Here is a 24,888-nt window from a genome sequence, read left to right on the forward strand (position 1 = left end):
AGTAACCTGCCTGCATGAATAACATGGCTCGGAGGGTAAAACCACTTTATTATTCCAAAGCAGATGAAAAGCCTTTGTTCTCTGTAAGTGTGCCAGCAAAATGACAAGTGGGGGAAATAAATCCTACCTAGCTATGCCACCATAAATACCCTCCAGAAATACCTTGAAGACTAACAGTCTTGCAAAACAGATGAGGGCAAGTAATTCCAAGGGCAAAATGACATCTTTATATGAACAGGCTTTAAAAACGGTTTGGAAATCCGTATGGACGGAACCTAATTTTTTTACTTTTTTATTTGCTTATTTGGCACAGAGGTGCATTACTTACAGGTCTAAGCAGGCAAGGTTATCTGAGAAGAAGCAGAATGATGTCAGGATGTCTGGTTAGGAAGTGCCGCACCATAACACACACATAAACAGTAATGTAGGTGATGTAATCAGCCCCCTCAACAAACCTTAACGCCTCAGTGCAAATGACCTCATCCCAAAGATACCGCCTCAGATCTCCCAGAAATTGTTGTTCCCAAAATGACTTTGCTATTTAGCTATTTGATGCAGAGCTCTCAATGAAGAAGGATTTTTGATGCCAAGCGCCAACCACTCAGCACATTTTACCTCTTTTCGTACATGAGACAATCCTGGGTCAGAGCTTACGCCATGCTGTCTTCCCGAAAAAGTACCTTTTTAGATATCAACCTCAATAATGCAAAACAGCAAGAATGAGGGCATCTCTGTGGTGGATCTCCATAAGACTCCTTACTATTTTTGAGAACACCATCTTCTTGAGGGTGGTTGACAAGTCTTGCATGAAAATGTCACGACAGTAACCGCATAGTCAATCGCTCGCAACCATTAAGCAATCGGCCAGTAGAGAAGAGTGCCCATGGAGTGCAGGTACTCACGTTGCCCAGATTGACCTCTCTTTTGCCTCTTCTGGAGAACTGGCTTGTCAGCTGATAGAGCATGGTGCGCCCACGCTTCCTGGCCTCGCTGAAGTGAGAGCTGCTCTTCCTGTTCCGTCTTTTGTCCTCTGAAACTGTCGCCCAGACAGACAGACAGACAGATAGACAGACAGACAGACAGAAGACATCAGTGCATCTCAGTCACCGCATTGGGTTAAAATAATCTGTAATTAGACACTGAGATAATTTTGTACTTCAATTTCAGCATCTCTGATATATTCTCTGCACCATTGCACTTTATCACCTATTATTTCGCCTATATAAGTCAATCCTTGTGTATATATGTGAAGATTGTTGTGTTGTGGTCTTGTTATTCTATGTTAAGTACACTGAGAGAGCCACGAAAGCGCAGTCAAATTCCATGTATGTGCACACCTACATGGCCAATAAACATAATTCTGATTCTGATAATTCTGAACACAAAAAACAAAGTTGCAGTGGTGGCCTTGATTACCCCTCACACTGACTTTACAAATGTTGCATTCTTACACTTAACATGATATATTGTCCACTTAAAATCAGATATCTAAAGTGAAAGCACATCCATCAATGAGATGGTCTGCCAGTTGATATTCATTCAGTTGTATTAAAAACAATATGGCAGGGTGTTGGGTGTTTGAACCAGACTGTGTCCAGGTTCTGGCTGAAGACACACCACTGTCCAAATCAAACTCCCCTATGGAAAGCCCTGTCTGGGTGCAATGGATGAATACTAGCCCAAACAAAATTACTCGGTAGAATGTGACATAGATGAACAGAACAGCACGGTGGAAATGAAAGCTGGGGGGCCAGAAGGTGGCCAAATCATAAATCATGTCCAAAATAAACAAATAAAAGCCTTTTTTTGTAAACCTGTATTATAGCATACCCTCTTTCTTGCTGTTGTAGTGGCCTTTTCCATGAGTTTCAGTGATGTCCTTGAATGAGAACAGGAAGAGAACCATTTCTCCTTTCTCATTCTTTATGGGCACGATGTCCAACAGGCACCAGAAGGCCATACCTGGAACACAAACAGCAATAGTCAGGACTCACTTCCTCTCTTATCTGTTTTTGATAATGGATAAAAATCCAATCATATGAGGTCTTGTTTGCAACAGGCATATCCAGTGTAAATGTACATCCTTACAAGATGACAGATATCAACCAAACAGTTGTAAAAAATGTCAAGACACAATTTTTCTCCCTAATAAACCCCAGGTATGTCTTCAGCTGGAACACACTGGCAAATACCGCACATTTTATTGAATTGGACCTCACACATTGTACATTGTACCTTCATATATTGAAAAATGGATCATGTTCTGCAGTAGTGCTGAGAGAGAGACAGATAGACAGGGAGAGAAAGAGAAAGTCACATTTCAGATGAGAGGGGACAGTTAACAAGTCGGGCAGGGCAGGGAGCAGCGTAGATCCAGCACCTTGTCTCAAGCCAGCCAGCTCATTAGCAACCACAGAAAATGTTCTCTGCTGCCAAACAGATGTTAGACTGCTATAATAGTGTTTCACTGTGAATATGTGTGGGTGAATGAGAGAATGAGAGAGAGAGAGAGAGAGAGAGAGAGAGAGAGAGAGAGAGAGAGAGTGTGTGTGTGTGTGTGTGTGTGTGTGTGTGTGTGTGTGTGTGTGTGTGTGTGTGTGTGTGTGAGCGGTAAAGACAGAGACAGACACAAAATATAGGAGAAGGAAAGACTGTAGAGGGGCTGTGTTTTGGATGTTAATATGAAAATGGGAGAATACGTATGTGTGAGTCAGTGTTTGTGTGTTGTGTTGCATCTGCCAGATCCAGCTTGTTCATCAATATATGAGTGTGGTTTCTACATTGCTCATCACCCATGATGCAGTTCTGGTAATCAATTATGGTAATTTTTTTAATCTTTTTTGATTTTGCTATACTCTATTGATCCCTGAAGGGAAATTATGCTTTGCATTTAACCCATCCTAGCTGTGTAGCTAGGAGCAGTGGGCAGCCACCATTCAGCACCCAGGGACCAACTTCAGTTTGTCCTGCCATGCCTCGGTCAGGGGCACAGACAGCAGTATTAACCCTAACATGCATGTCTTTTTGATAGTGGAGGAAACCGGAGCACCTGGAGAAAACCCACCGCAGACACGGGGAGAATATGCAAACTCCACACAGAGGACGACCTGGGATGACCCCCAAGGTTGGACAACCCCGAGGTTTGCACCCAGTACCTTCTTGCTGTGAGGTGACTGCGCCACCATCCCACCCAATTAAACACACGGTGGTTTACACTCTTTTGAGGTTGAAAGTATAGGTCCCTGTAGAGAGAATCTAAGATTGCTGGATTATGCTGGATTATGCTGGACTACAATTTAACCCTCATGGATACGTATATATGGGTGTTAAATTTGAAGCTTTTAACACCAAATTCTAAGCTTCCACTAAAAAAAGGATGTGCATTGTGCACAAGTGCATACATCTACCCAGATAACAGACAGAAATAACACACAGGCAGAGGATGTGTGGATCCATGCCATGATGCGCAATATTAATATGAGACGTATGTCACAACATGGTGCAAGATGCAACTCCTGTTACATCAGGACACTGCTTTGATTCCAACAGCTGACACTATGGAGAACTCAAATCTTACCATAATATTGATTCAGTCATTCATTTTCTCAGTCCATTTAACATAAGTAAGAACTGCAGGGGCAGGAGCCTATCCCAGCAGGCATTAGATAAAATGTAAGGACACACTTTGGGCAAAAAGTGACACTTTCACTGAATCCCTTAAAATCATGGGGTGATACAAATGGTTGAAGGGCATGTGAGCAACCTCTGAAAAAACTGGCAAAAAAGGTGAAAGGTAGGAGATCAAATTGGTATCATTACATCAAATATTTTAAATCTTTGTCACCTAACCTTGAAGCATTCAAATTTCACTACTGTCTTTAAGTCTGGCTACAGGGTGAGGGTTGCAAGCTATAAATAAATATATTTCAAATATTGAACCAAAAAGAAAGACAAAGCACCACATTTTCGTTTTTTTCTCTAGTCCCACTACTCCACCCACTTACCATTCTTCTTGTAGAAGTGGACCTCGGCCTGGTACTCCTCTCTGCCCTCCAGAGCCTTCTCCATTTGCTGGGCCACATGCTCACTGGTGTCAGCCCCATATAGGAAATGGCAGCTGCAGTTCTTCTGCATCACCTCGGTGCGAGCGAAGCCCGTCAGCTCACAGAAGCCGTCTGAGCAGTAGACGATGGGATAGCCACGGTGGCCCTGGGCGTTACCCAACAGGAAATTGCTGTCTGTGAGGGGGAACATGAGAAGGTAAGGATATTTTATGAGCAATGAGGGCTTACCAGAGCAGAAGTGTCATCGAGGTGGGTATGTAACTGTGGTAGTGGGGGGTGTGGTATGGTTTAGCATTAGTTGGGGGGGGGGGGCAAGGTTTGTAGGAGAGCAGATACTTCTGTTAGTAGGGAGGCTGATAAGTGATCAGCCTCAGGTGTGCCTTATTGACAGTCTTTGCTTATATACTGCAGTGAAGCTGGGTCCTGTACTGACACTGACGAACACACAGGCAGGACACATGATGAAACAGACAGAGAGAAGGGAGACACACCACATGAAGCTCTGAATGAAGACAGTAAAGGCAGTGGCTCCAGCACCAGAGCGTACCAGAGCCCATGCAGAGTGAGAAATAGAGGGAGACATTGTTAAATAAAGCCCGTGTTACTGAGGCTGCACACAAACTCTGATCAATCGATGCCTGCTTCGGCCTAGGGCACTGTTGGAGGTCTAGTGGGTGGAAATACAGTGTGTGCATGGGGATATGCACAAGTATCTGGTGATTACCATCGAAATCAGATATCGTGGGAAAAAGCATAAAGTCCAGGATGCAGTTCCTGCCTGTTGCAGCCCCTTTTATTCGGCTCCGATGGGCCGGGGTTTGATAGGGTGGTTAGGGAGAAGGCGGGGCTGCGAGAGCGACAGCCAGGGCAGTGGGAGTGGTGCACGGTAGAGTGGTGACACGAGCTCATCCGAGTCAGGCGAGGGAGAGTCTACAGTGGCTCCACCGGTCTGTCCGACTGAGGACTTCCTCATCAAGCAGACTCAGGATGACACACTGCGCTTTGCCTTCAACTGTGTAATTACCATTGATGGTCACCAGGTGCACCTGAACACCGTGCTCACTCATCCCTATTTTGCATTCATTAGAAACCAGTTGTATTGAGTGAGTCGTGACACTCAAACAAGGGGTAGGAAACAGTCAGTTGTTAGCACCGAAAAGCCGTTGGGAACTGATCTTCCAGGCGGCTCATCACAACCCCATGGCAGGTCACCTCAGACATAATAAAACACTCGATTGGATAATGGCTCAATTCTACTGGCCGGGGATTCAAGGCGACATTCGTTGTGGTGTGTGTCTAGGAGAGCAGTCAGAGCACCAGTAAAAACAAAGTGAAATACGTATGTACTGGACCTGAGAGTAAAACTCCATACACTAACCCAGCAAACATGCCTGTGCGGGCCCACTGTGGGTAGGTGTGGGTTTACTGTGGGGCAATGTGGGCAGGGGCAAACCCGCACTAATCCCACATGGACCCCATGTGGTTAGCCCATGTGGGGCCCACAGTATTTTTGCCCTTTGAGGCCCCTATGTGGGCTTATTGTGGGCAAGCCCAACTGTGCTCTTGCCCACAGTAAGCCCATATGGGCCCCATGTGGTTCAGCCTATGCGGAGCCCACAGCAGTTTTGACCTTTGAGGCACCTATGTGGGCCCTCTGTGGGTTAGCCCATGCGGGGCCCACAGCAGTTTTGACCTTTGAGGTCAACCCCCTGTTGACAGTACAGTTAAAACGTTTTAAGATTACAACTGCTTTAGGGTAAGCAGTACTCAAACTTTTTATTTACCACCCATGCCCAATGCTGCATATAGTCAGACCTCTGCAAAAATGACAGTAAAATGTAAACAAGTTATCCAAGGTATAACCGGTCCATCCCAAACTTAACTAAAACTGCCCATCCAACAAGACAAGTACCATCTCAACTTTTTGGTTTGTCGCAGCTGTTACATATTATAGTTAAGAGAAAGAACACTAGTGTTTTAACCCTGTATAGGTTGATCCAAGCCCCGATTAATTTAAAAAAAATTCAAATTGGCATTTCAACTTTAGGTGGGGTGTCAAAGGAAAGGGGAGTAATATAGGGCAGCACGTGATAACACACAGGCATCAAATCTACACTGCTCAAAAAAATAAAGGGAACACATAAGCAATGCAATGTAGCTCCAAGTCAATCACACTTTTGAGATATCAACCTGTCCAGTTAGGAAGCAACACTGATTTGTGAATCAATTTCACCTGTTGGTAAATTGTCTAATTTCCACCTGGTGGAAATTAGACAATTTGCAAGACAACCCCTATAAAAGGAATGGATTTGCAGGTGGTGGCCACAGACCATTTGCCTGTCCTCATCTTTTCTGGCCGATCTTTGGTTAGTTTTTCATTTTGCTAGTGCCCTCACCACTAGAGGTGGCATGAGGTGGTATCTGCAACCTACAGAAGTTGCTCAGGTAGTGCAGCTCATCCAGGATGGCACATCAATGCGTGCTGTGGCAAGAAGATTTGATGTGTCTCCCAGCACAGTGTCCAGAGCATGGAGGAGGTACCTGGAGACAGGCCAGTACACCAGGAGACGTGGAGGGGGCCGCAGGAGGACAACAACCCCGCTGCAGGACCGCTATCTGGTCCTTTGTGCAAGGAGTAACAGGAGGAGCACTGCCGGAGCCCTACAAAATGACCTTCAACAGGCCACTAATGTGCAGGTTTCTGCTCAAACAGTGAGAAACAGAATGCATGAGGATGGTATGAGGGCCGATGTCCACAATTGGGGCCTGTGCTCACAGCCCAACACCGTGCAGCCCGATTGACCTTTGCCAGAGAACATCTTGGTTGGCAGATTCGCCATTGGCGCCCTGTGCTCTTCACAGATGAGAGCAGGTTCACACTGAACACATGTGACAGACGTGAGAGAGTCTGGAGACGCTGTGGAGAACGTTCTGCTGCCTGCAACATCCTCCAGCATGACCGGTTGGCGGTGGGTCAGTGATGGTCTGGGGAGGCATATCCTTGGAGGGCCGCACAGACCTCTACGTGCTAGCCAGAGGTACCATGACTGCCATTAGGTACCGGGATGAGATCCTCAAACCCATTGTCAGACCATATGCTGGTGCAGTGGGCCCTGGGTTCCTGCTCATGCATGACAATGCTCGTCCTCATGTGGCCAGGGTGTGTCAGCAGTTCCTGTATGTCGAGGGCATTGATGCTATGGACTGGCCTGCACGTTCCCCAGACCTGAATCCAATCGAGCACCTCTGGGACATCATGTCTCGTACCATCCGCCAACGCGATGTCGCACCACAGACTGTCCAGGAGTTGACCGATGCCCTGATCCAGGTCTGGGAGGAGATCCCTCAGGAGACCATCCGTCGTCTCATCAGGAGCATGCCCAGACGTTGTAGGGAGTACATACAGGCACGTGGAGGCCACACACACTACTGAGCCTCATTTTGAATCGTCTTGAAGAATTTCCATAGAAGTTGGATCAGCCTATGTTCTCATTTTCCACTTTGATTTTGAGTATGATTCTGAATCCAGACCATAATGGGCTAATGATTTTGATTTCCATTGATCATTCTTAGGTTATTTTGCTCTAAACACATTCCTCTGTCTAATAAATAAAGATTTTCAGCTGAAATATTTCATTCATCGAGGTCTATATTGTGTTTTTAGGTGTTCCCTTTATTTTTTTGAGCAGTGTACTTTAAGAAAGTGAGTGGTTGCCCTGTCTCCAGTTTTTCCAATGTAAGCATTATGGCAGCCGTGCTGCTATGGTATGAAACGGCAAGGTCATTGAGTATGTGCAGGGCTGTTTGGTGCTGCTGTAATCTTTCTGGCTTTTTCTAGTAAGGGAGTAAAGGAAACTGAGCAATTTATCAAATGTCACAACCTGGTTTCTGTGCCAAGACAAATGTAGGAGACACCATATTAACGGTATGACAAAAGTAATTTATTTAACAAAAAGCAAATTAATTGAATGGTTAACTGAACATTAACAAGGCGTGGGGTGTGGATATCACTGGAATCAGTAGTGTATGTGTGCATGAGGGATGAGATAGTGGCTGTGTCCCAATACTAAGTCAGCTGCCATCAAAATGTGGCTCAGAAATGCCAGGGATGGGGATGGAGGAAGGAGCAGAAGGAGCAAAAAATAAATAGATTTGATGGTTGGTTTTTTTTTAGATTTAATGTTCTTATTGTGTTCAAATGTGGTTCTCTGTTTGTTGTTCTGTTTTATAAAAGCATTTAATTTGGTATATAGTTTTGTTTTTCAATTCCAATTGTTTCCAATTTTCAATAAATTCTTTCTACGTATAATTTATATTTTCTTCATTTTATCTGTTTGAGTTGGCTGTCAATAAATGTCACTAGCATACCAGGGAAACATGGTGCACTATAGGCCCATGTGGGACCACTGCTCCCAGCCCAAAGTGTGGGCATACTATGGGCATGCTGTGGGCCCACAATGGGTCCCACTAAGGGCCCACTCTGGGGCCTTTAGTGTGGGGCCCACACGTGCCCCGCATTTCATGCCGGTAACGGGGCCCACCCCTCTGTTCCTGCCCGCAGTGGCCCCACATGGGCCCCAAAGAGGCATGTTTGCTGGGAAGCCAGTTATCACGAGACAATTTGCTCCAGGCCTAGGAATGGCAGTAATGCCTGCATAAGAGAGGAGCAGGATGGAGATAAAGTGCTTGTACTACTTCCAAGGTCCAGCTCCAAATTACCTGCCAAGTGGCAAGGACCCTTCGTGGTCACACGGTGGGTGAAGGATATCGACTATGAGTTTGTGCATCATGATTGGGGAGGGACAACACAGTTTTACCACCTCAACTTCATGAAAGCACAGAGAGAGGCAGTTCCAGTTTCTCTGGCCACAGTGGTATTGGAGAGAGATGCGTTAGAGCTGGAGGTGCAAAAATCGAACAATCCTGCCTCCCTCCATTGTGAGAACCATTTCTCGACCCGTGAGAAAGCTGAGGTAGCCTCACTGCAACAGTGGTTTGCTGATGTGTTCTCCCCCCTGCCAGGGCACACAAACCTCATACAACACCACATAGCGACATCACCAGGTGTGAGTGTGTGCTCACATCCGCACCGGCTGCCCAAACACAAAAGAAAACTGTTCAGGCAGAAGTAAAGGCCATGCCGGAAATGAGGGTAATAAAAGAGTCTAGCAGTGACTGGAGTAGCCCCAATTTCCTCATGCATAAGTCAGATGGGTCTATATGGTTCTGCGCAGACTACCATAAGGTGAATGATGTGTCAAAATTTGATGCCTATCCAATGCCGTGGGTCGATGAACTCCTGGGCGGCTCGGCTCTGCTAGCTTTTTCATAACGCTGGATTTAACCAAGGGCTACTGGCAGATTACCTTGTCACCAGAGTCTAAGGAAAAAACTGTTTTCTCTATGCCTGATGGTTTGTACCAGTTCATGACACTTCCATTCGGGCTATTTGGGGCTCCAGGCATGTTTCAATGCCTCATGGACCAGGTGCTGCAGCCACACACTGCGTATGCTGCAGTCTACTTGGATGATGTTATCATCCACAGTAGCAGTTGGGGGCAGTATATGTGGCAGGTGGTGGCGGTGCGTGACTCCTTGAGGCAGGTGGGGCTCACAGCCAACATGAAGAAGTGTGCGGTGAAGCTGCAGGAGGTATAGTATCTGGGGTACCACTTAGGCTGGTGCATCCCCAGGTAGATAGGACTGCAGCAATCATGGCCAGCCCAAATCCTGAGATGAAAAGCAGGTGAGGGCATTCCTGGGACTGGCAGTTACTACAGGTGGTTCATCCCCGCCTTTACCGAACTAACTAGTCCCCTGGGTGACTTCACCAGATAGGGTGCCTCAGATCTGACCCAGTGGATGGAGCAGTGTCAGGTGGCACTCCAGAGGGTTAAACAAGCCTTATGCGGGGAGCCACTGCTCCACACTCCTTACTTATCTCTCCCATTTATCTTGCACACCAACGTGTCGGACAGAGGGCTGGGGGCTGTTTTGGGGAAGGGGGGAGTCAATCACCTGGTGGTGTATATTAGTCGTAAGTTGGCAGAGAGCAAGAGGAAGTACAGCACTGTGGAAAAGGAGAAAAGGAGTGCCCAGCCAGGGGAAGGAAGGAGTCGATCACTTGGTGGTGTATATTAGTCGTAAGTTGGCAGAGAGTGAGAGGAAGTACAGCACCATGATAAAGGAGTGCCCAGCCATCAGATGGGTCAATGGCACCCTCTACTTCTATCTCCTGGGGTACTCATTCACCCCCTGTTCAAACCATGCCCAGCTCCAGTGGCTCTACCACATGATGGATGCCAATGTACAGATCACCCATTGGCATCTGGCATTACAGATTTTTAAGTTCAGGTGATCCACAGGTCAGGGATGCAGATGGTCGTGGCCAACTTCCTCTCTCACGGGGAGGGGGGCTGTTAGCTGTCAGCTGGATGTTACCCCGGCCTAAATCGGGTGGTGAGGATATGTGGTAGTGGGGTGTGGTTTAGCGTCAACTAGAAGCGGAGAGAGGGGCTATGGTTCATGGGAGAGCAGACACTTCTGTTAATAGGGAAGCTGATTAGCGATCAGCCTCATTTTTGCCTAACTGACATCTATGCTTATATACCGCAGTGAAGCTGGGTCCTGGACTGATACTGATGCTGATCAACACGCAGGCGGAACACACGGCAAAACAAACAGAGAGAAGGGAGCCACGCCACATGAAGCTCTGAGTGAAGAGAGTGAGGCAGCGGCTCCAGCACCAGAGCGGAGCGGAGTGAGAAATAGAGGGAGACATTGTTAAATAAAGCCTGTGTTAACCTCTAATCGTGTCTGCCTGATCATCCAAAACCCCTCCAGTGACGTTAGCCTTGCGACAGTAACCAAGCCCTGATCAGAATTCAACCCTTGCTCAATACTATGGGACCAAAAACTGTTGACGATTGAGCCATAGCTTCCTATCATGGTTTTAAAAGTGCAGCCCAAGCAAACTAATTAGAGTACAGCCAGGTCCCACAGGATACAAATGTCAACCTTTCGTCTGGGTCTGGTGCTCTTTGAGCTGATATGACATTCTACCTCTGTAGTATCAAAGCTGAATATGCTCTTTAAACTTGTGTCAAAGCTCTGCGAGGTAAGATGATTTTCAATCTGAAATGGTTTTATTTAAGCCCTTTTTACATTTAAATACATGACTCACATGAATTAAAATTTTTCTGACATTCAAATGACCAGTTGTGATTTAAGATTTGATTGATTTGAGTAACCTCGAATACATGTGTAGATGTGGATATGTAAGCTGTCCATTTGACATAAAAACATAAAAAAAAACTTTTTTCCCCTTTCTCCAGTTTACTGTCGCATATGTTTTATCATAGACGATATACTCCTCATTAGCAGGCCTCCTGCCTGTACTCTGACTCATTCAAGCTGAGTGCCAATAGACGTAATGTGGCTCCAGCCTTCTGCCTTTGGGGATTGGGGATTGCATTCAGCTCAATGTAGCGACAGGCAGACACTCGGCCTGTCTTATGCCCACAGGCCATCCAGACTTTCTGAACGTAGTGGCACCCATATGTTGACCTTATATTTAGATATGCTGACTCAGTTTTGACTTTTCCCCTAGCGGCAGAATGACATTGTGGCCACTGCCATTGTGAAACTCCTAAATGTTCAGTGTGAGCTCAATAAGCAAAGGCAAGAATTGCCGCAACAAGTCTTTTTACCGACACCAAAATAATTTCCCATTGGAATAATTTTCCATGGCGTTTGTCTGTCAGAATGCAGAGGGAATGGAACAAGTCATTTGTGTGCAACGCGTTTCGCATTAAAGTGCAGTGTAACAAAAATGCGTGTTTAGGCATGGAATGGTTGACCAAAAAAATGCGGGTGCCATTTTATGTGCAATAGTTGATACATGGGTAATCAGTCAGTCATCCAGAGGCAACACACATTCTAGAAAAGACAGATGCACAGCCTGTCCAATGTAGGTATGTTTGAGGTATACAGAAAGTCAGAGATGTTCAATATTCAAAGTAAAATGTACACGTTAACAACGGAAACGTTGTCTGCCGCAACACCATCTTTGGGTTATTTTTTGCATTTGGTCACCTAAGTCACCATGTAGGCATCATATCATGCCTCACGTTGAGTGACTTTCTTTTTACAAGTTAAAGAGAACATACCATTCTCCATTTCATCTGAACGCCAAGAAAAGAAACGGCACGTAAGCAAACAGAGTGGTGTGAAGTCTGCTCGGATGCTACAAGGACGCTAAGCCGCTGCCGTTGCGCTATGCACAGACTAGCCTTTAATTGGCTGCCAGTGACAGAAAGCAGTCTGCAGGAGATGTCTTCTTTACTCAGCAGTGACATTCCTTCGTGGGTATGCAGTGAGCGGCAACAATCCATCACTGTAAAATCACAGAGAGAGACGGGTGGCTGTCAGACCCATCACCAAAATAACAGCAGAGAGCGGAAGCTTGGTGCTGTATCTCCCAAGTTGGACCCAAGATGCCAACGTGGAGAAATCGAAAAAAGAAAGCTCAACAGTTTAATATGGCTCTTTACATGTACAGATGCAATGTTTTGTCATTTTTGGGAGCTACAGTATGGATGTTTTTGCAGTCTTGACTTGCCTGTAAAGGAACTCTCAGGCAATAAGGCGCTCTTCGCATCGAGGAAAAAGGCCAAGAAACAATGGCAAAAAACAAAAAAGACTCAATAGCCTATCTTTACTTTCTCAGAGAGGGCATCCTCTTTTTCACAGAGAGGGCATCCTCTTTTTCACCACTTTATAGAACTAACACCCCAGCAGAACTTAGTGAGCCAGCTGGGGTTGAGAGTGCAACTGTTTCGTGTAGCACATTCGTCTGTAGTTTATGTAATATTTACCCAAGAATAGAGAAATCTCTATTCAGCATCCCTAAATGTGTCGCTCAAATAGGTCAAGGGCAGGTATAGTCATAAATCACACTGTATCTACACCAACGTGTTACCACAAATAACTTTTATGTACTACATGAAAATTTGCAAGTACTACATGAAACTTTGCTAACGGTGCTAGCTGCACTAACCGTGTTCTGACTGTATGAAAAAGACTATGCGCTGCCACCATCAGGAGACATTTAAAACTTCCTTCATTCCAAAATGTAATTTTTTGTTCAAATGAGTTATTCTCTACATCAGTTCGCTTTTTCAGTAACTCTGTGTCACTTATTAGTTTGAGCCAATTTTATAGAAATGGGGATTCAATTGTTATATAACGATGACACAAAAGTATGAAAACCCAAGAATGTGACTGGGCTATTTTAGTCATTCATATGTATCAGTTCACTTAATGGAAAAAAACAAACCTATGACTCAGATACCCAGATTTTGGCAGCAAAGCCATGACTGCACTTGGCACCAAAGTTTCCAAAAAAAAAAAAGAAGTCTACTTTTCAGGCCTAAAAGTACATGAGAAACAGAGTTTTTACACTGCATAGGCATGATGTGTATACATTTCATTTTACAATGTGCCAAACACTAAAGTAATTTGCAGCAAATTTAAAGCTGCGCATCTTGAATTTTTGCATGTCTTTGAATCTTTCAGGATTGAGCGATAACACAGAAAAATAGATTGTGCAGTGGGCTTGCAGGACAAAATAAATCCATGACTGAGCCTAGAGGGACTTATGTTTTGGTTGCCATACTAAGCATTCCCTCAATGGCTTGCTTTCTACTTGTGTCTAGTTTCCTGCCCAAAGGAAAATCTCAGTCCTGAGTGGGTGGTAACCTATGTCATGACCCCGTCTCTGTTAGGACCATTTCGTGTAACCTTCCATGGCTGGGAGACAAAATTACCAACCCTTGGTGACACTTTGCATTAAGTGCATGTAACAAGTGTTACAACAAGTGTAATAGGTAATAAGGCCCTTATAAGTCCTTATAAAATGCTTATTAACTTTAATATGTGTTAATAAGGCTATAATAACTGTTAGTTAATAGGTAATAAGCCCCCCTATAAGTCATGGCCTTTGCACTTTTTGGATTATCAAAATTCTTTTAATCACTTAATCATGAGGGTCCTTAGATGCTACATGCAAAGTTTTATGCATATTGGATTTATACCCTAAGACAAGTGTGAAAAATTAGGTTTTGTAGATTTTGTGGACCTCACCTACGTATTGGCTGAAAATGTGTTTATGATGCTATTACTATCACTTATATAGTCTTATAATAATATTAATAAACATTTTATAAGGATTTATAAGGGCATCATTACCTATTAACCAACATTTGATATAAGCACTTCATGTAAAGCGTTACCCCTTTTTCTCTTTTTCACTGACACTGGCTGTATAGCATCTATGGATCCTACTTGAAAGAGATGGTAAACATTTGTGTGTTTGTGTTTATATGGCTGTGATTGTCTCAGACACTGTTGTACAGTTGTGTGTGTTTGTGCGTGCGAGTGCGTGTGTGTGCAAGCACATGTGATTGGAACATTTCAATACTTAGACCCTAATCCTCTCAGGGACAGTGCTGGGGGGGGGGGCTTCCCCACTGCACCCACTTCTTTAATTACACATCTGTACTGACCAGCAATCATGTGACATCACGATGCTACATGCTAATGCTAACAACAAACATCCGACATCTTCAGTCTGTGTTGCAATGGTCCTGTTGTGGGCAAAAGCAGTGTAAAGGTGACAGTCAAAGCCCACAGGGCTTGACTATTGTTTTACGAACTAATTACCAGCCAGCGGTGTTGAAAGAGCATGGTGATGACTCGCTCAACATGTGATTTATTACTCTCTGAGGTGGTCACTGCCACATGTAAACGTTGCAGACCTGCTGAGAAACAGATCACACATTGACATCAGAACAGTCTAGTCTGCTGAATAGGCACACAGCGAGAGAGCGGTAAGGATCATTAATAGGTTGTGGTACACTCCACCAATCAATCATCAGGGGTTCGAAAGGTCAATTTAAAACTCGAACATGGCCTAGGCTGGGAGTCAGCCACCCGCGTCTCTTTTCTCCAGTGGCTCCCTGTGGCTTTGACAAAAAATTATATGGAAATGAAAAACAGCTATTTTGCTAACGTTTTATTTTCCATTTATCATCGTTGTAGGCCTTCTGTGAGAACAGATGAGAATGCTATCCTTGAATAGACCATTATTTTGCAACAAAGTATCTGTTTTAGCACGTTGTGATTTTGTTAATGAACTCAATGACCCCTAGCTGTTGTGTTTTATGCTCAGGCCTGAGGGCTGACTGCTGTACGTGGCTGAGGACAAAAGAAGAGGATTAACTCGTACTGAACTGGACTTTTGTTCAATTTTATGTTTTGTCAGTAATAACATCCCAAATGAAAATAACACAAAATGTAAGTGGTTTTCTTTGTCGTAGCACTATAATTTCATACATGCAACAAAACATATTGTAATGGAAATGCAAAGTTAAAGTACCAAATAATCATAAATAGCCCCCTGCAGACTAGCCACGTTTGGTAAAACATATGAATGAATGCTCATTTATTTATTTATTTATTCTTAGGATTTCCCCTCTCTTTTTCTCCCCAGTTGTATTTGGCCAATTACCCCACTCTTCTGAGTAATCCCAGTCGCTGCTCCACCTCCTCTACCAATCCGGGAAGGGCTGCAGACTACCACATGCCTCCACCAATACACGTGGAGTCAAGTCAATTTTATTTGTATAGCCCAATATCACAAATTACACATTTGCCTCAAGGAGCTTTACAGCAACACAACATCCAGCCACTTCCTTTCACCTGACAGTGAGGAGTTTCACCAGGGGGACGTAGCACGTGAGAGGATCACGCTATTCCCTCTCCCCCCCCGAACAGGTGCCCCGAACGACAAGAGGAGGTGCTAGTGCAGCGACCAGGACACATACCCACATCCGGCTTCCCACCCGCAGACACGGCCTATTGTGTCTGTAGGGACACCCAACCAAGTCCGAGGTAACATTGGGATTTGAACCGGCAATCCCCATGCTGGTAGGCAACGGAATAGACCGCTACGCTACCCGGACACCCATGAATGCTCATTTAGACCTATTAGTAATGTTGATAGGCTAATTTACACTTAATGGGCTGTTTTACCCTCATTATAAGGCTCAAATACGCCTTGATGCATGCTCAATAATCCAGGTAAGAAAATTCCAGAAAGGTGAATCAGTTCATCTGGACACAACGTTTATTGAGAGAACTGTTTCATCACTCATCTAAGTGACCTTGAGACTGACAGTCACTTAGATGAGTGATGAAACGTTTCTCTCGATAAACGTTGTGTCCACACGAACCGATTCCTCTTTCTGTGAAGGCTCAAATATGTTTTGCGGCTCCAGATAGACCCCCCCCCTTTTGGCCAAAAATGGCTCTTGTGATAGTAAAGGATGCCGACCCCTGCCCTAGATGTTCTCTGTGTGAAAGGTGAGGAGACTGCTGGCTAAAGAAAACCATTTCCAGGTAATTCCACAAAATGGCTGTGGGTGTTGTGAAGTGAGTCCAACAAGCAAAGGTCAAAGCTCTTTGTTGTGCGGTGGGATGTGTCGAACTAATGCAGTCGCTGCATCAAAGACGGACATGTGCCAAAGGAAAAATACCAAGTACAAGCCCCCTTCCGTGTGCACGCACACACACACGTGCACACACAAACAGACAAGTAATAGCCTCAAACAAGCAGAACTAAGCAGCCCAGCAGCTTCAGCTGTCCGCCAGGCCTCCACTTCGTACGGACAGCTCCTCTGTTCTGGCCTACGCAGTTGCCCATTCATCATCTGGCTTACAATGAGTACCGTTCGCTTCAATCTGCCTCTCCTCGCCCTCTCCCCCTTTGGTTCCTTTAGTCACCTTTTGACTGAAAAGACGTGTGGGGAGAAAATAAAGCCAGCTCTTATCTCTGGGTGCAGCTGCCCCATGGTCCTGCTGCCTCATGGGGTGAAGGCTGCTGTCACTGTGGAAGAACGCTGCTGGGGAGGTCGCACCAGGGAGCTAAGCTAGCAGGGAGGGGGCGTGAGGGACACACATACACAGTAAAACATATACTCACATTAAATCACGCACGCACACGCACACGCACACACACACACACACACACACACACACACACACACACACACACACACACACACACACACACACACACACATACTCATTAAGAGCAGTACAGACACTTTGGTTAAACTTTCTCCGCTGACTCTTTCCGCTGCCATTAGCATTCTGCTGTATATCTTATTTGCAACGCTTTGTGTTTGTGTGCGTATGTGTGTGCTCGCTCGCGCACACCTGTCGGTATAAGTGGCATAGCAGGGAGACTGTCCGACCGTTCCTCCCAAAGGAAGACTTGACTTTAAGCCCTTGTGTTCGCAAGCATCTGTCCTGCTGAGGTGTGCACGATCAAGACACTGCATCCCTTCCCACTCTGGGGGGCGCCGCTCCATAGCTCACCCCTGCACTATGAGCTCCGCGCAGAAGGGAGGCAAGTGAAAAGGGGATTTCTACCTCAGGAGAAAAGGATCATAATGATCACGCTGCAACACACACACACACACACACACACACACACACACACACACACACACACACACACACACACACACACACACACACACACACACACACACACACACACACATATCTATCTGCAGGATTACTCAGATCCCTCAGCGAACCAGATTGCTGATATTACTACGAGTCAAATGCTGTGTCCTGGCAAAGGTGATTGATTTAACTTCTTCTGACATTTCACCTATAGCACAGCAGTCTATGTACTGGAAACAATCAATTTTCTCGGACAAAGAGCTGGAAATGTAAAATGAACTGTAGCAATCATTTAAAGGTAATAGTTCATAAATCCTATATTCCCAAGACAGTTAAATCAATATTCATAAAAAAAAATAACAACTCTAATCCAAAGCCAGAAAACAGAAAATTAGGACTCGTCTCTAAAATGCCATGGAGTTAGTAACTGTATTAAAAATAATAAATAGGACACAGATTTTATGAGACTACAGAATTTTTAAACATGAAAAATGACACTAACCAAGCTACATCTAGTTTTGTTTAGGACCAGCACATTGCCACCCACAGCAAAACCACAGGGTTTATTTTCTGGAAATTCTGAATAAACGTAAACCAGCATACAGCATCGGCCCTCACTGCCACACATAGACTCATAATATAAATACCTGTCTGCTCAGGCTGGGTCGAAATGAAACATTTTGTACATTTTTCCTTTTCATTCTCTGAAAAATGAGCAAAAATGTTTTCACCATCACAGCACCTTGGCAAAGCAGCAAATCAGTGAATTAGTTGAATTTTAATGGACACCTCAAAATGCCTAATCGATATTAACTATGACTGTGAAAAAGAGTGACCAACCACAACGAGCTCAATGGATACCCTCCGTTGAGTGTTTGATTTCTGTTCAAACGATCTTCCACAGTTTTCACGCCCAGATCAGTTTGTTGAGTTGTTATTACAATGACTGAAAGTGTCTCTCTGACATAGTTTTTTTTGGGGGGGGAGAGGTTTTCCCTGCCTTTTCTCCCCAGTTGTACTTGGCCAATTACCCCACTCTTCCGAGCCGTCCCGGTCGCTGCTCCACCCCCTCTGCCGATCCCGGGAGGGTTGCAGACTACCACATGCCTCCTTTGATACATGTGGAGTCACCAGCCACTTCTTTTCACCTGACAGTGAGGAGTTTCGCCAGGGGGATGTAGCACGTGGGAGGATCACGCTATTCCCCCCAGTTCTCCCCCCTGAACACGCGCCCTGATTGACCAGAGGAGGTGCTAGTGCAGCGTCCAGGACACATACCCACATCCGGCTTCCCACCCGCAGACACGGCCAATTGTGTCTGTAGGGACGCCTGACAAAGCCGGAGGTAACACGGGGATTTGAACTGGCAATCCCCGTGTTGGTAGGCAATAGAATAGACCACCATGCCACCCGGACACCTCTATCTGACTTAGTTAAACGCTTGTTTCTACTTGCCTGTAACCATGGAAAGATCAGAGCTAACTGTTATGCTGTGAGAGTTGAGCGGGCTCCCTTAAAACTGCAGCAAAAACCTCAGCTTTTATCTGGCCCAAATAATGTCCCCGTGGGAACTGCAGAAATGCATGCTGGACAAACGGAAATGTGTTTTGGTTTTGATATTGATCTTTTTACATGTAAGGGGAGAAAATACCCGGCGGAAAATCAGTTTTGTGTGTATATGGGTGAGCTAGTGGTGAGAGTCAGGTGTCTAAGACAAGACTAGAGGCCTACTAGGGATGTGAGCTTGGTTTTCATGGTCCTACAAAGCTGGCTAGTTTGACACTTTAACCTCACATCTTGACAAATCCCACAGCCTTGGGATTTTGTTGTGAGATTATTTCTGAGGCCAAAAAAAAAAAGAGGAAAAAAGGAAACATTGCAGGAGGTGAAAAAGGGGAAGTTGAGCTGATACTGAAATGCAAGGCTCAGCTGCGAAACCTAAAATGTGGAAAGTTTAAAGACCCGCCCTCCCAAACAACGAACATGTTTTTTTTTAAAGTCCTTCACTTACGTTACAAGTTAAAGGGTCCCTGTTTGACTCTTTAGCGAACTAAACAAACTGAAAAAGCTCGTTCATCGTCCATCGGAAATGGCAGGACCCCGTCTCCCCGGCAACAGGAAGGAAGTTATTTTGAGCCTCGGGCGTTCTGCCATTCCTCAAGGAGCTTGATCCTTGCATTGGCTTTCAAACTAGTTTGGAAAGGCCTAAACTGGAAAGCACTTTCAAAAGCACGTATCCTGCTGCTGCTGGCAGATTTCCCGTCCAGAGCCGTTATTCTGACTGGCTGTTATCTGGCAGGTGCATGTATAATTGCAGTCATTCGTTCACGTCGGCAAAGTTTTATGACGTGGCAGGAGAAGGCCTAACGCAGCCTGCTGCTGTGTCGTGTGACTCTAAAGTGACAAAACGTGAAATGTCACCAGAAATGTCACAAAAGTCGAACTTTAAAATGTTACGTTTTACGTTAACCAGTGGCTGTGACCTTAGTTGTCTTGCCCGAGGCTGTGTTGGTCTTTGCTGATGTGGTGAATCTCGGGGATTGTAACGCTGTGACCCCTGGAGATGGAAGCCAAACTACTCCCCAGCATTCCCCTATGATGCTTTCACACTCTGAGAGCTCACATGGGCATCGGTATCTGCATATTGTCAGATCAGCAGGAGTCAATGACGTGAGAGAGGGAGCTATAAGGGATCAGTTATGATAATAACAGAGAAAGGTTGAATCTAGTATAAAGAAAGCCACTTTATTCGACATTGTATGCTTACAATGAATTGTATTCTTACAATGAATTTGTTCTCTGCATTTAACCCATCCTATTGTATGGCCCAACTCCAGCTGTTCTTTCCATTGCCTTGGTCAGGGGCACAGACATGAGTATTAACCCTAACATGCATATCTTTTTGATGGCGGGAGGAAACCGGAGCACCTGGAGGAAACCCACGCAGACACGGGGAGAAAATACAAATTCCACACAGAAAGGACCTGGGACAGCCTGGGGTTTGAACCCCGGACCTTCTTGCTGTGAGGCAACAGTGCTGACTACTGGGCTGCCGTGCCGCCACAGTGCCACATCTGTAATATGGTGAGTAGCAGATTTAGGATGAAATGCAAATGTTTACAGGCTATCAGTTTTAAGCCGGATTGCCTCTTCATCATATTCCACATGAATTGCATGGGGATGTTGTGGAATACTGTGTTTTGCATTGCATGCCCCCCACCCCTGCCCCACTTTGCTCAGAGGCACTTTACCAGATGCCTGTCCACAATGGTGCCCGAACCCGGGTCCTGAGAGACAGTCTCACTAACTACTAACTCACCTGGTTGTGATGGTAACATTCCGAAAATGAACAGCTATTTTAGATATGCAACATTCATTGAATGATATACTGAGGTATGTGTGTAGTGTGTTATTGAACTTGTGATGCAAATTCAGGCTTTTGATATATTGGAAAATGCCTGCCACCCTGTCATCTCTTTTTACGTGTGTTCTTATCTTCAAATGCATGCCTCTATAGTCGGCAACATAATTAAACCAGGCCTGTTCAAAGACGTGCCTTTAATTTGCCCCCAGGCTGATTTCATATGATAAGTCAATTCATAACTGAACCTGAAAACAGTCCCTGATCAGTTGTGTGTCTATATGCTTTAAGCTCAGGACCAATCCTCTAGGACCTCATTAGAGTGTCTCACAACTGACAACTCCTTCAGTCACCCAGTAATGCCCCTGTCTTTACTATGTTTACTTCCCACCAGAGGTGGCACAATCAAACTCGGCTCAAACTAGATAGATTGTGAGTCTGTCAGTCATTCAACCATGCTATGGCCAGCTGGAAAGATGGGCTGAATCGAAAAGCAAACAAACACAGACGTCCCATGGTATTTGTTTACAAAGAGCCACAACCTCCCCTGAGGTGCGACAAGGTACAAAACAAGAGAGACAAGTCATGCAGAAATGGCACCAAACCAACAGATACACTGACTACTTTAAAGCAAACTAATTTTATAAATGTGGGAGGGCAAGCTTAAAAACTGGTTTCTGAAGCTCATTGCACTACTCCTTTCCTGTTTTACCTGAGCAATGGTGCACAACACTGATGATGTTGAAGACGATGATCTGGACAGATAATGACTTTGCCTGAATCCCAATGCCACTGACTGAAAAGATGGCACTTTGGCCATATTATGCTCACTCACATTTATTTACGGAGGATCCGTCAAAGCAACCTGTTCATAAATATGACATGTTGATTATCCAGGATCGCACAGGTGACGATGCAAAGGTGATGCAGAATTTTTTGCTTGTACAATGGCTCTGAGGCAATATAAACAGCAAGCAGGGTGCATGCAAATGGTCCTCCCTGGTACAGCTCACATTTCAGATAGTTGCCCTGTGAGTATGCAAAGACCATTTTCAATCAAGTCTGCTTTGCCGTTTAGAATGGTATACACATACTGTATGCTTAAGCTTAGAATCAAATTCTATGCACAGGTGTTTTCAGCAATTTTAAAGCCACTGTTCTTCTATTAATATTCCATATTGCTATATGAGCATGGTGCACAAGGTAGTGCTGTAACACAGACACTGGTTAAGAACTACAGTTTGCCGTTTTTGAGCACCACGGTGATTCAGTTTCAGTGTGTTTGCCAGTGTGTCACTGCCCCAGCGTACTTACGGGTGCCATCGAAGCGAGTAGCAATGGTGTCCAGAAAGGTGTTCTGGGGGGCTAACAGCCCCTTCATCACAGGCATCTTGACCCAGAGCTGGGATGGCCAACAGCTACCCGACAGTCACACCATCCCAGAGGTGCACAGAGGGGGCTTCCGAGAGTTGACAGGGGGAGGGGGGGGGTCTGTGGGGGACTTTGGGGGGATAGTCCACTGTCGGGCGGGGGGACAACCATCTAAAAGAAGCCACCGTTCTTCATGAAAAGCCTCCGTTAAGTACAACAGCGCTTGCTAGGGAGAATAAGAAAAGTGCATTCCAGCAATGCACAGGTTTGGGTGCCAGAAGCCCAAGAAGGTAGCTGGAAGAGTAAAGGGCAGTGGTCGCTCAGCCAGCAAAGAATTACCAGGTCCTGGTGATGTTAAGATTCAGAGACCTGATGTTAAATCAGCCCAGGTGTTGCTTATCTGCTCTCTTCATTTGGGAAGATTTTTCCAGTTTCTATGGAGGAAGTTATCCGTTAAGTCCACTGTGGTTTCCATTTGTTGGAAACCAAGAATCTTCAAGACAAAGGAAAGAAAAAAAAAGGCAAAGTGTATTTTCTGCCTCTCTTTGTGTGCCTCTCCACCTCTGGCTTCCCTGGCTCTGTGTTCGGTCAAGATGCTGCGCTGTGGCAGAGTAGTTACATCTTCTTAAGCATTCTCACTATGCCTCATTCCCTTCCTCTACTATCTTTCTCTCTCTCTCTCTCTCTCTCTCTCTCTCTCTCTCTCTCTCTCTCTCTCTCTCTCTCTCTCTCTCTCTCTCTCTCTCTCCCCCCTACCATCCACTCCCATGACATCTCAGCCAATGAGATGCTTGGATTTCACACACTCGTGTTCTCTATAGAAACCTGTTCTCGGCTTGGAGGATAGGGGGAGGTGGTGGGAGAGGGAGCGGGAACGAAAGAGGGAGGAAGAGAGAACTGGGAAAGAGAAAAAGAGAGGGGCGATGCTTTTGAGTTGCTGACAGCACAATCACTCCCTGTAGTACTACTACCAGCGCATGGGTTTTGTGCGTATGTCTGCAAACCAGTGGAAGATGGATTACCTGTGCATCGATCAACACTGGCTATTGTATTCCATCTGACTGTACTCCATTGTCCTATGATGTATTCTCTGAGGGATGGGAATCTGATGTAAGGGGCTCTTTGAAAGTGTGTATGTGCGTGTATGTGCGCGTGTGTGTGTGCATGTGGGTGGGGGAGGGGGTGCATGTGATCTGGATTGTATATACTTTGGTTTATAGTAAGTCTGCTGTAAGACATACAGCACTGCACTTGCAATTATGGTTGGTTAAATCTGTCACAGTTACTTACAAATTACAAGTTGTTTTAGTTATGGATTTTTTATATATATATACATATATACAAATATTTCTAATACGGAGCTGCATCTGCTGGAGTTGAGAAACAAAGAGGTAAAAATATCATTCCTGTTGAATGTGTTTCCAGTGTGTCTCACTCGAGCATTCATTCATTCAGCCTTGCTCGAAGAAGCAGTTCTCTGGTGGCCTCCCAGGCCCTATCCTTATGAGAGAATTAAGGCTTGGGGATGAAAGTTGCTAAGAGCGGATTAAAAGGATAAACCATGAGAATGTTTTCCATGAAGAGCCGATGCTTAACACACCAAACTAACATATCATCTAAATTCTTTCTCTCTAAAGCAGACCACACAGTTTAGCCACGGACAGAGAAAATGGCTCTAGGTAGTTCAGGCGCTTAACAGGAACAATAAATCAAAATCATAGGCAACCCAATCCCCTCAGCTGAATCTCTACATACCAACTGGACTCTAAAGCAAGCAAAGAAGATCATCTCCGACCCCTCACATCCTGCTCATCACCTCTTCCAGCTCCTCCCTCGGGGAGGCGCTACAGGTCACTGTCCACTAAGACTAAACGCTTCACAAACAGTTTTTCCCCCTAGACATCAGGACTCTGAATTCCTCCCTATAGTCCCCTCCTCACACACCATCAGCATAAATACCACCATTCACCTAATTGTTATGCGTGATATGTTAATTTCTGTTCTTGTGTAACTGTATTGTTCATGATAATATGTGAAGTGTCTGTTGTTGTCCATGTATGTGTTGTGCTGCAGAGTTTAATATGTACCAAAAACAAATTCCACCGGCCTTGGCCATGTGGCTAATAACACAATCTAATCTAATCTAAAGACCGTGTTCCTTGAAGTCATTAGCCTCATACCCTGCTGTCGGTATTTTTATGTTAAGTCACGGGGCATGCGAACAACAAAAGAAAAACGAACGAACAGAAAAAAGAAAAGAAACAGAACAGACAGGGAATGGGTGTGGTTTCTTCAAAGGGGGAAAGGTCTCATTTGGTCAAAAATATGATTTTCCCACAAATTAAGACCAACATTGTGAATGTCAGCTTAAAGTTAATTCACAGAGGTATGAGAAATGAGACAGAGAGGAGTACAGCATACTGTGTACAAGTTCAGTTGTGGGGGCGTCAAGGATGCTGGAGAAGTTGAGAAGACCTGCTGGTATAGTGTGGGTGTCTCCATAGGGGGACAGGGGGAGTATGCAGGGATCAACATGAAATACAAAGTTCATCTTCATGT

The 24,888-nt window shown here is 45.1% G+C and overlaps 1 protein-coding gene across 1 annotated transcript in view; it reads right to left on the bottom strand.

The window, feature by feature from the left end:
* The window catches only part of LOC130127126 (potassium voltage-gated channel subfamily H member 4-like), a 72,518-nt gene extending 50,170 nt beyond the window's left edge, over positions 1-22,348 (bottom strand). Inside the window, exons 1-4 of the mRNA XM_056296699.1 lie at positions 22,273-22,348; positions 4,005-4,238; positions 1,831-1,962; positions 903-1,036 (exon numbers count right to left, since the gene is read on the bottom strand). Of these exons, the coding sequence (XP_056152674.1) occupies positions 903-1,036; positions 1,831-1,962; positions 4,005-4,238; positions 22,273-22,348 (576 nt within the window). The remainder of the gene's footprint in view (positions 1-902; positions 1,037-1,830; positions 1,963-4,004; positions 4,239-22,272) is intronic.
* Positions 22,349-24,888: the final 2,540 nt, after the last annotated feature.

The sequence above is a fragment of the Lampris incognitus genome, chromosome 17 (genome assembly GCF_029633865.1).
Source record: "Lampris incognitus isolate fLamInc1 chromosome 17, fLamInc1.hap2, whole genome shotgun sequence".
Classification (NCBI taxonomy): domain Eukaryota; kingdom Metazoa; phylum Chordata; class Actinopteri; order Lampriformes; family Lampridae; genus Lampris; species Lampris incognitus.